The sequence below is a fragment of the Oncorhynchus nerka genome, linkage group LG24 (genome assembly GCF_034236695.1).
Source record: "Oncorhynchus nerka isolate Pitt River linkage group LG24, Oner_Uvic_2.0, whole genome shotgun sequence".
Lineage (NCBI taxonomy): Eukaryota > Metazoa > Chordata > Actinopteri > Salmoniformes > Salmonidae > Oncorhynchus > Oncorhynchus nerka.
This window is the reverse complement of record NC_088419.1, coordinates 99418677-99431297: the sequence shown is the minus strand read 5'-3', so window position 1 is coordinate 99431297 and position 12621 is coordinate 99418677. Positions and strand designations below refer to the sequence as shown.

The 12621-nt window shown below is 46.7% G+C and overlaps 1 protein-coding gene across 4 annotated transcripts in view; it reads left to right on the top strand.

Annotated features, from left to right (window-relative positions):
• The window catches only part of chd1l (chromodomain helicase DNA binding protein 1-like), a 93926-nt gene that overhangs the window by 56934 nt on the left and 24371 nt on the right, over nt 1-12621 (top strand). For all 4 annotated transcript variants that reach the window (XM_065009378.1, XM_065009379.1, XM_065009377.1 and 1 more), the window contains one exon: nt 2001-2071. In XM_065009378.1, the coding sequence (XP_064865450.1) occupies nt 2001-2071 (71 nt within the window). The remainder of the gene's footprint in view (nt 1-2000; nt 2072-12621) is intronic.

Sequence of the window (12621 nt, the reverse complement as noted above, 5' to 3'; positions counted from 1 at the left end):
TCAGTCCTGTGTCACGCCAACAGTAAAGCATCCTGAGACCATTCATATGTGGGGTTGCTTCTCAGCCAAGGGAGTGGACTCACTCACAATTTGCCTAAGAAGACAGCCATGAATATAGAATGGTACCAACACAACTTCTCCCAACCATCCAGGAACAGTTTGGTGATGAACAATGCCTTTTCCAGCATGATGGAGCACCTGGCCATAAGGCAAAAGTGATAACTAAGAGGCTTGGGAACAAAACATCAATATTTTGGGTCCATGGCCAGGAAAATCCCCAGACCTTAATCCCATTGAGAATTTGTGGTCAATCCTCAAGAGGCGGGTGGACAAACAAAAACCCATCAATTCTGCAAGCATTGATTATGCAAGAATGGGCGGCCATCAGTCAGGATGTGGCACAGAAGTTAATTGACAGCATGCCATCAGTCAGGATGTGGCACAGAAGTTCATTGACAGCATGCCAGGGCGGATTGCAGAGGTCTTGAAAAAGAAGGGTCAACACTACAAATATTGACTCTTTGCATCAACTTCATGTAATTGTCAATAAAAGCCTTTGACACTTATGAAATGCTTGTAATTATACTTCAGTATTCCATAGTAACATCTGACAGAAATATCTAAAGGCACTGAAGCAGCAAACTTTGTGGAAATTAATATTTGTGTCATTCTCAAAACTTTTGGCCACGACGGTACATGCCAATCAGGATATATCTATAGCTATGTACTGTACATGCCAATCAGGATGTATCTATAGCTATGTACTGTACATGCCAATCAGGATATCTATAGCTATGTACTGTACATGCCAATCAGGATATCTCTATAGCTATGTACTGTACATGCCAATCAGGATATCTATAGCTATGTACTGTACATGCCAATCAGGATATATCTATAGCTATGTACTGTACATGCCAATCAGGATGTATCTATAGCTATGTACTGTACATGCCAATCAGGATGTATCTATAGCTATGTACTGTACATGCCAATCAGGATATATCTATAGCTATGTACTGTAAATGCCAATCAGGATATATCTATAGCTATGTACTGTACATGCCAATCAGGATATATCTATAGCTATGTACTGTACATGCCAATCAGGATATATCTATAGCTATGTACTGTACATGCCAATCAGGATATATCTATAGCTATGTACTGTACATGCCAATCAGGATATAGCTATGTACTGTACATGCCAATCAGGATATAGCTATGTACTGTACATGCCAATCAGGATATATCTATAGCTATGTACTGTACATGCCAATCAGGATATCTATATAGCTATGTACTGTACATGCCAATCAGGATATAGCTATAGCTATGTACTGTACATGCCAATCAGGATATATCTATAGCTATGTACTGTACATGCCAATCAGGATATATCTATAGCTATGTACTGTACATGCCAATCAGGATATATCTATGTACTGTACATGCCAATCAGGATATATCTATAGCTATGTACTGTACATGCCAATCAGGATATATCTATAGCTATGTACTGTACATGCCAATCAGGATATATCTATAGCTATTTACTGTACATGCCAATCAGGATATAGCTATGTACTGTACATGCCAATCAGGATATATCTATAGCTATGTACTGTACATGCCAATCAGGATATATCTATAGCTATGTACTGTACATGCCAATCAGGATATAGCTATGTACTGTACATGCCAATCGATAGCAGTCAAACGGGTTAAATCGACATCCATCAATGGAGAATGATATTTTATCTTGGAACATATGCAATCTCCTTTATTAACTCACAGTAATTCTCATTTTGATGGAAAACCACATTTTGCTTCTTAATTCCCTCAATAACAAAAATGTTCTCGATGTCTCTGTCTACTGGCTCTACATCAGCCCTGGTTCTAATGTCTAATCTAATGGCCTCCGGTGCCTTAGACCTAGTTGTAACTGTACTACCTGTGCTGTCCTGCCATTACACACCAGTAAATTCTTTCTGTTTCAGACTTGGAGCTGGGATCAGTGTTGCTGTTTCCGGTTGATGATAAACAGTCCAGACTGGATGGCCAAGACCAGGTAAGTGTAGCAGAGATGACGTGTCTGTGTCACCCTCATGAGGACATTTCCTCTAGGTCTAATGGTTGATGTTCAGGTGGGTTCAGATCCACATAAGCACACACACACACACACACACACATCCTCTCAACACACAGTACGTGTCTATGCCCTAACATCTTATCAGAGTGTTAAAGAACCTTCAGAAAGTATTCACACCACTTGACTTTTCCCACATTTTGTTGTGTTACAGCTTGCATATAAAATGGGATGAATTCAGATTTTGTCACTGGCCTAAACACAAATAGCCCATAATGTAAAAGTGGAATTGGCCTAAACACAAATAGCCCATAATGTAAAAGTGGAATTGGCCTAAACACAAATAGCCCATAATGTAAAAGTGGAATTGGCCTAAACACAAATAGCCCATAATGTAAAAGTGGAATTGGCCTAAACACAAATAGCCCATAATGTAAAAGTGGAATTGTGTTTTTTCACATTTTTACTAATTAATAAAAATGTGTAGCTGAATTGTTTTGAGTCAATAAGTAGTATTCAACCCCTTTGTTATGGCAAGCCTAAACATTTTCAGGAGTAAAAATGTGCTTACCATAATTAGTGTCATGGACTCACTCTGTGTGCAATAATGGGGTTTAACAATATTTATGAATGACTACCTCATCTCTGTACCCCCCCCATACTGTTAGGTCCCTCATCTCTGTACCCCACACATACTGTTAGGTCCCTCATCTCTGTACCCCACATATACACTTATCTGTTAGGTCCCTCATCTCTGTACCCCCCCATACTGTTAGGTCCCTCATCTCTGTACCCCCCCATACTGTAATGTCCCTCATCTCTGTACCCCCCATACTGTTAGGTCCCTCATCTCTGTACCCCCCATACTGTAAGGTCCCTCATCTCTGTGCCCCCCCATACTGTAAGGTCCCTCATCTCTGTACCCCCCCATACTGTAAGGTACCTCATCTCTGTACCCCACCATACAATTATCTGTTAGGTCCCTCATCTCTGTACCCCCCCATACTGTAAGGTCCCTCATCTCTGTACCCCCATACACATACAATTATCTGTTAGGTCCTCATCTCTGTACCCCCCCATACTGTAAGGTCCCTCATCTCTGTACCCCCCCAATTATCTGTTAGGTCCCTCATCTCTGTACCCCCCCCATACTGTTAGGTCCCTCATCTCTGTACCCCACACATACAATTATCTGTTAGGTCCCTCATCTCTGTACCCCACCATTATCTGTCAGGTCCCTCATCTCTGTACCCCACACATACAACTATCTGTTAGGTCCCTCATCTCTGTACCCCCCACATACTGTCAGGTCCCTCATCTCTGTACCCCACATACAATTACTGTTAGGTACCTCATCTCTGTACCCCCCCCATACTGTTAGGTACCTCATCTCTGTACCCCCATACTGTTAGGTACCTCATCTCTGTACCCCCATACTGTTAGGTACCTCATCTCTGTACTCCCCCCATACTGTTAGGTACCTCATCTCTGTACCCCCCATACTGTTAGGTACCTCATCTCTGTACCCCCCATACTGTTAGGTACCTCATCTCTGTACCCCCATCTGTCAGGTACCTCATCTCTGTACCCCCCCCATACTGTTAGGTACCTCATCTCTGTACCCCCATACTGTTAGGTACCTCATCTCTGTACCCCCATACTGTCAGGTACCTCATCTCTGTACCCCCCATACTGTAAGGTACCTCATCTCTGTACCCCCCCATACTGTTAGGTACCTCATCTCTGTACCCCCCCCACACTGTTAGGTACCTCATCTCTGTACCCCCCCATACTGTAAGGTACCTCATCTCTGTACCCCCCCCCATACTGTTAGGTACCTCATCTCTGTACCCCCATACTGTCAGGTACCTCATCTCTGTACCCCCATACTGTTAGGTACCTCATCTCTGTACCCCCATACTGTTAGGTACCTCATCTCTGTACCCCCCATACCCTCATCTCTGTACCCCCATACTGTTAGGTACCTCATCTCTGTACCCCCCCATACTGTTAGGTACCTCATCTCTGTACCCCCCCCATACTGTTAGGTACCTCATCTCTGTATCATACTGTTAGGTACCTCATCTCTGTACCCCCCCATACTGTTAGGTACCTCATCTCTGTACCCCCCATACTGTTAGGTACCTCATCTCTGTACCCCCCCCCCACTGTAAGGTCCCTCATCTCTGTACCCCCCATACTGTTAGGTACCTCATCTCATTACCCCCATACTGTTAGGTCCTCATCTCTGTACCCCCCATACTGTTAGGTACCTCATCTCTGTACCCCCCCATACTGTTAGGTACATCTCTTACCCCCATACTGTTAGGTCCCTCATCTCTGTACCCCACACATACTGTAAGGTCCCTCATCTCTGTACCCCCCATACTGTTAGGTACCTCATCTCTGTCCCATACTGTAAGGTACCTCATCTCTGTACCCCCCATACTGTTAGGTACATCTCTGTACCCCCCATACTGTTAGGTCCCTCATCTCTGTACCCCCCCCATACTGTTAGGTACCTCATCTCTGTACCCCCATACTGTTAGGTCCTCATCTCTGTACCCCCCATACTGTTAGGTACCTCATCTCTGTACCCCCCCATACTGTTAGGTCCCTCATCTCTGTACCCCCCATACTGTTAGGTACCTCATCTCTGTACCCCCCATACTGTTAGGTCCCTCATCTCTGTACCCCCCCATACTGTTAGGTACATCTCTGTACCCCCCATACTGTTAGGTACCTCATCTCTGTACCCCATACTGTCAGGTACCTCATCTCTGTACCCCCCCATACTGTTAGGTCCCTCATCTCTGTACCCCCCATACTGTTAGGTACCTCATCTCTGTGCCCCCCCATACTGTCAGGTCCCTCATCTCTGTACCCCCCCATACTGTAAGGTACCTCATCTCTGTATCATACTGTTAGGTACCTCATCTCTGTACCCCCCCATACTGTAAGGTACCTCATCTCTGTACCCCCCATACCCCATCTCTGTACCCCCATACTGTAAGGTACCTCATCTCTGTACCCCCCATACTGTTAGGTACCTCATCTCTGTACCCCCCCATACTGTTAGGTCCCTCATCTCTGTACCCCCCATACTGTTAGGTACCTCATCTCTGTACCCCCTCCCCATAAGGTACCTCATCTCTGTACCCCACCCATACTGTTAGGTCCTCATCTCTGTACCCCCCATACTGTAAGGTCCCTCATCTCTGTACCCCCCATACTGTTAGGTTCATCTCTGTAACCCCCCATACTGTTAGGTCCCTCATCTCTGTACCCCCCCATACTGTAGGTACCCCTCATCATCTGTACCTCATCTCTGTACCCCCCATACTGTTAGGTACCTCATCTCTGTCATACTCTAGGTACCTCATCTCTGTACCCCCCCATACTGTTAGGTCCCTCATCTCTGTACCCCCCCATACTGTTAGGTACCTCATCTCTGTACCCCCCATACTGTTAGGTCCCTCATCTCTGTACCCCCCCATACTGTCAGGTACCTCATCTCTGTACCCCCACATACTGTTAGGTACCTCATCTCTGTACCCCCCCCATACTGTTAGGTCCTCATCTCTGTACCCCACACATACTGTCAGGTCCCTCATCTCTGTACCCCCATACTGTAAGGTACCTCATCTCTGTACCCCACATACTGTTAGGTACCTCATCTCTGTATCCCCCATAAGGGTCCCTCATCTGTCAGGTACCTCATCTCTGTACCCCCCATACTGTTAGGTACCTCATCTCTACACCCCACACATACTGTCAGGTACCTCATCTCTGTACCCCCCATACTGTTAGGTACCTCATCTCTGTACCCCACACATACTGTTAGGTACCTCATCTCTGTACCCCCCATACTGTTAGGTACCTCATCTCTGTACCCCCCATACTGTTAGGTACTCCTCATCTCTGTACCCCCCCATACTGTTAGGTCCCTCATCTCTGTACCCCCCATACTGTCAGGTCCTCATCTCTGTACCCCCCATACTGTTAGGTACCTCATCTCTGTACCCCCCATACTGTTAGGTACCTCATCTCTGTACCCCCCCATACTGTCAGGTACCTCATCTCTGTACCCCATACTGTCAGGTACCTCATCTCTGTACCCCCCATACTGTCAGGTACCTCATCTCTGTACCCCCCACATACTGTAAGGTACCTCATCTCTGTACCCCCCATACTGTAAGGTCCCCTCATCTCTGTACCCCACACATACTGTAAGGTCCCTCATCTCTGTACCCCCCCCATACTGTAAGGTCCCTCATCTCTGTACCCCACACATACTGTAAGGTCCCTCATCTCTGTACCCCACACATACTGTAAGGTACCTCATCTCTGTATCATACTGTAAGGTACCTCATCTCTGTACCCCCCATACTGTAAGGTCCCTCATCTCTGTACCCCACCCATACTGTAAGGTACCTCATCTCTGTACCCCCACATACTGTAAGGTCCCTCATCTCTGTACCCCCCCATACTGTCAGGTACCTCATCTCTGTACCCCCCCATACTGTCAGGTACCTCATCTCTGTACCCCCCATACTGTCAGGTCCCTCATCTCTGTACCCCACACATACTGTAAGGTACCTCATCTCTGTACCCCACATACTGTAAGGTACCTCATCTCTGTACTCCCTTACACATACTGTCAGGTCCCTCATCTCTGTACCCCCCATACTGTCAGGTACCTCATCTCTGTACCCCACACACACTTATCTGTTAGGTCCCTCATCTCTGTACCCCCATACACTTATCTGTTAGGTCCTCATCTCTGTACCCCCATACTGTTAGGTCCCTCATCTCTACCCCCACACATACTGTTAGGTCCCTCATCTCTGTACCCCACATACACTTATCTGTTAGGTCCCTCATCTCTGTACTCCCACATATACACATACTGTAGGTCCCTCATCTCTGTACCCACACATACTGTTAGGTCCCTCATCTCTGTACCCCACACATACATACTGTCAGGTCCCTCATCTCTGTACATCATACTGTTAGGTCCCTCATCTCTGTACCCCACACATACTGTAAGGTCCCTCATCTCTGTACCCCCACATACACATACTGTAAGGTCCCTCATCTCTGTACCCCCCCAATATCTGTCAGGTTCCTCATCTCTGTACCCCACACATACATATCTGTTAGGTCCTCATCTCTGTACTCCCACACATACCTCACATATACACTTATCTGTTAGGTCCCTCATCTCTGTACCCCACATATACACTTATCTGTTAGGTCCCTCATCTCTGTACCCCCATATACATACTGTTAGGTCCCTCATCTCTGTACCCACCATACATACTGTTAGGTCCCTCATCTCTGTACCCCACCATACAATTATCTGTTAGGTCCCTCATCTCTGTACCCCACATACACATATCTGTCAGGTACCTCATCTCTGTACCCCCCATACAGGTCCTCATCTCTGTACCCCACACATACTGTTAGGTCCCTCATCTCTGTACCCCCCCCATACTGTTAGGTCCTCATCTCTGTACCCCACATAAGGTTCATCTCTGTACCCTACCATACCATTAGGTCCCTCATCTCTGTACCCCACACATACTGTTAGGTCCCTCATCTCTGTACCCCACATACATACTGTAAGGTCCCTCATCTCTGTACCCCACCCATACTGTAAGGTCCCTCATCTCTGTACCCACACATACTGTAAGGTACCTCATCTCTGCATAAGGTCCTCATCTCTGTACCCCCACTGTACCCCCCATACTACTGTTAGGTACCTCATCTCTGTACCCCCCATACTGTTAGGTACCTCATCTCTGTACCCTCCCCATACTGTTAGGTACCTCATCTCTGTATACTGTTAGGTACCTCATCTCTGTACCCCCATACTGTTAGGTATATCTCTGTACCCCCCCCATACTGTAAGGTCCCTCATCTCTGTACCCCCCCATACTGCAAGGTCCTCATCTCTGTACCCCCCATACTGTTAGGTCCTCATCTCTGTACCCCCATACTGTTAGGTACCTCATCTCTGTACCCCCCATACTGTTAGGTACCTCATCTCTGTACCCCCCCATACTGTTAGGTACCTCATCTCTGTACCCCCCCATACTGTTAGGTACCTCATCTCTGTACCCCCCATACTGTTAGGTACCTCATCTCTGTACCCCCCCATACTGTTAGGTACCTCATCTCTGTACCCCCCCATACTGTTAGGTACCTCATCTCTGTACCCCCATACTGTAAGGTCCCTCATCTCTGTACCCCAACACATACTGTAAGGTCCCTCATCTCTGTACCCCACACATACTGTAAGGTCCCTCATCTCTGTACCCCACACATACTGTAAGGTCCTCATCTCTGTACCCCCACACATACTGTAAGGTCCCTCATCTCTGTACCCCCACATACTGTAAGGTCCCTCATCTCTGTACCCCACACATACTGTAAGGTCCCTCATCTCTGTACCCCACACATACTGTAAGGTCCCTCATCTCTGTACCCCACACATACAATTATCTGTTAGGTCCCTCATCTCTGTACCCCACACATACTGTAAGGTCCCTCATCTCTGTACCCCACACATACTGTAAGGTCCCTCATCTCTGTACCCCACACATACTGTAAGGTCCCTCATCTCTGTACCCCCCCATACTGTAAGGTCCCTCATCTCTGTACCCCACACATACTGTAAGGTCCCTCATCTCTGTACCCCACACATACTGTAAGGTCCCTCATCTCTGTACCCCACACATACTGTAAGGTCCCTCATCTCTGTACCCCACACATACTGTTAGGTCCCTCATCTCTGTACCCCACACCTACTGTAAGGTCCCTCATCTCTGTACCCCACACATACTGTAAGGTCCCTCATCTCTGTACCCCACACATACTGTAAGGTCCTCATCTCTGTACCCCCACACATACTGTAAGGTCCCTCATCTCTGTACCCCTCCATACTGTAAGGTCCCTCATCTCTGTACCCCACACATACTGTAAGGTCCCTCATCTCTGTACCCCACACATACTGTAAGGTCCCTCATCTCTGTACCCCACACATACTGTAAGGTCCCTCATCTCTGTACCCCACACATACTGTAAGGTCCCTCATCTCTGTACCCCACACATACTGTAAGGTCCCTCATCTCTGTACCCCACACATACTGTAAGGTCCCTCATCTCTGTACCCCACACATACTGTAAGGTCCCTCATCTCTGTACCCCACACATACTGTTAGGTCCCTCATCTCTGTACCCCACACCTACTGTAAGGTCCCTCATCTCTGTACCCCACACATACTGTAAGGTCCCTCATCTCTGTACCCCACACATACTGTAAGGTCCCTCATCTCTGTACCCCACACATACTGTAATGTCCCTCATCTCTGTACCCCCACACATACTGTCAGGTCCCTCATCTCTGTACCCCACACATACTGTAAGGTCCCTCATCTCTGTACCCCACACATACTGTAATGTCCCTCATCTCTGTACCCCCACACATACTGTCAGGTCCCTCATCTCTGTACCCCACACATACTGTAAGGTCCCTCATCTCTGTACCCCACACATACTGTAATGTCCCTCATCTCTGTACCCCCACACATACTGTAAGGTCCCTCATCTCTGTACCCCACACATACTGTAAGGTCCCTCATCTCTACCCCACATATACACTTATCTGTTAGGTCCCTCATCTCTGTACCCCACATATACACTTATCTGTAAGGTCCCTCATCTCTGTACCCCACACATACTGTAAGGTCCCTCATCTCTACCCCACATATACACTTATCTGTTAGGTCCCTCATCTCTGTACCCCACATATACACTTATCTGTTAGGTCCCTCATCTCTGTACTCCACACATACTATTATCTGTCAGGTCCCTCATCTCTGTACTCCACACATACAATTATCTGTCAGGTCCCTCATCTCTGTACTCCACACATACAATTATCTGTCAGGTCCCTCATCTCTGTACTCCACACATACAATTATCTGTCAGGTCCCTCATCTCTGTACTCCACACATACAATTATCTGTCAGGTCCCTCATCTCTGTACTCCACACATACAATTATCTGTCAGGTCCCTCATCTCTGTACCCCACACATACAATTATCTGTCAGGTTCCTCAGTCCAGCAGTGAATTCCACACAGATTCAACCACAAAGACCAGGGTGGTTTTTACAATGCCTTGCAAAGAAAATAACCTATTGGTAGATGGTAAAAAAGAAAGCAGTCATTGAATATCCCTTTGATCATGGTGAAGTTATTAGTTACACTTTGGATGGTGTATCAATACACCCAGTCACTACAAAGATACAGGCGTCCTTCCTAACTCAGTTGCCGGAGAAGAAGGAAACTGCTCAGGGATTTCACCATGAGGCCAATGGTGACTTTAAAACAGTTACAGAGTTTAGTGGCTGTGACAGGAGAAAACTGAGGATGGATCAACAACATTGTAGTTACTCCACAATACTAAACTAATTGACGCAGTGAAAAGAAGGAAGCCTGTACAGAATACAAATACTCCCCCAAAACATGGACCCTGTTTGCAACAAGGGACTAAAGTAATACTGCTAAAATGTGGCAACGCATGTCACTTTTGTTCCTGAATACAAAGTGTTAGTTTTGGGGCAAATCCAATACAACACATTACTGAGTACCACTCTCCATATTTTGAAGTACAGTGTTATGTGTATGCTTGTTATCATTAAGGGCTAGTGAGTTTTTCAGGATAGAAAATAAATGGAGCTAAGCACAGGCAAAAAGGAAAACCTGGTTGTCTGCTTTTCACCAGACACTGGGAGATGAAGTCACCTTTCAGCAGGACAATAACCTGGTTCAGTCTGCTTTCCCCCAGACACTGGGAGATGAATTCACCTTTCAGCAGGACAATAACCTGGTTCATTCTGCTTTCCACCAGACACTGGGAGATGAGTTCACCTTTCAGCAGGACAATAACCTGGTTCAGTCTGCTTTCCACCAGACACTGGGAGATGAATTCACCTTTCAGCAGGACAATAACCTGGTTCATTCTGCTTTCCACCAGACACTGGGAGATTAATTCACCTTTCAGCAGGACAATAACCTAAAACACAAGGCCAAATCTACACTGGAATTGCTTACCAAGAAGACGGTGAATATTCATCAGTGGCAGTTACAGTTTTGACTTAAATCTGGTTGAAAATCTATGACAAGACCTGAAGATAACAATGATCAATTTGACAGAGATAGAAAATAATAATGTGCAAATGTTGCACAATCCAGGTGTGGAAAGTTCTAGAAACTTACCAGAAAGACTCACAGCTGTCATCGCTGCCAAAGGTGCTTCCTCAGAGTATTGAGTCAGGGGTGTGGATACATCTCTAAATGAGATATTTCTGTATTTAATTTTCAATGATTAGCAAAAGAAATCTAAAAACATGTTATGACTTGGTCATTATGGGGTATTGTGTAGAAAAAAAATATGTTTAATCAATTTGAATTCAGGCGGTAACACAACAAGATGTGGAATAAGTCAAGGGGTATGAATGCTTTCTGTAGGCCCTGTAGGCCCTGTATGTTCCTGTAGGCCCTGTATGTTAGGCCCTGTAGGCCCTGTATGTTCCTGTAGGCCCTGTATGTTCCTGTAGGCCCTGTAGGCCCTGTATGTTCCTGTAGGCCCTGTATGTTCCTGTAGGCCCTGTATGTTCCTGTAGGCCCTGTATGTTCCTGTAGGCCCTGTATGTTCCTGTAGGCCCTGTATGTTCCTGTAGACCCTGTATGTTCCTGTAGGCCCTGTATGTTCCTGTAGGCCCTGTATGTTCCTGTAGGCCCTGTATGTTCCTGTAGGCCCTGTATGTTCCTGTAGGCCCTGTAGGCCCTGTATGTTCCTGTAGGCCCTGTATGTTCCTGTAGGCCCTGTATGTTCCTGTAGGCCCTGTATGTCCTGTAGGCCCTGTAGGCCCTGTATGTAGGCCCTGTAGGTCCCTGTAGGCCCTGTATGTCCCTGTAGGCCCTGTATGTTCCTGTAGGCCCTGTATGTTCCTGTAGGCCCTGTATGTCCCTGTAGGCCCTGTATGTCCCTGTATGTCCCTGTAGGCCCTGTATGTCCCTGTAGGCCCTGTATGTCCCTGTAGGCCCTGTATGTTCCTGTAGGCCCTGTATGTTCCTGTAGGCCCTGTATGTTCCTTAGGCCCTGTTCCTGTAGGCCCTGTATGTTCCTGTAGGCCCTGTATGTTCCTGTAGGCCCTGTATGTTCCTGTAGGCCCTGTATGTTCCTGTAGGCCCTGTAGGCCCTGTATGTTCCTGTAGGCCCTGTATGTTCCTGTAGGCCCTGTAGTTCCTGTAGTTCCTGTAGGCCCTGTATGTTCCTGTAGGCCCTGTATGTTCCTGTAGGCCCTGTATGTTCCTGTAGGCCCTGTATGTTTCTGTAGGCCCTGTATGTTCCTGTAGGCCCTGTATGTTCCTGTAGGCCCTGTAGTTCCTGTAGGCCCTGTAGTTCCTGTAGGCCCTGTATGTTCCTGTAGGCCCTGTATGTTCCTGTAGGCCCTGTATG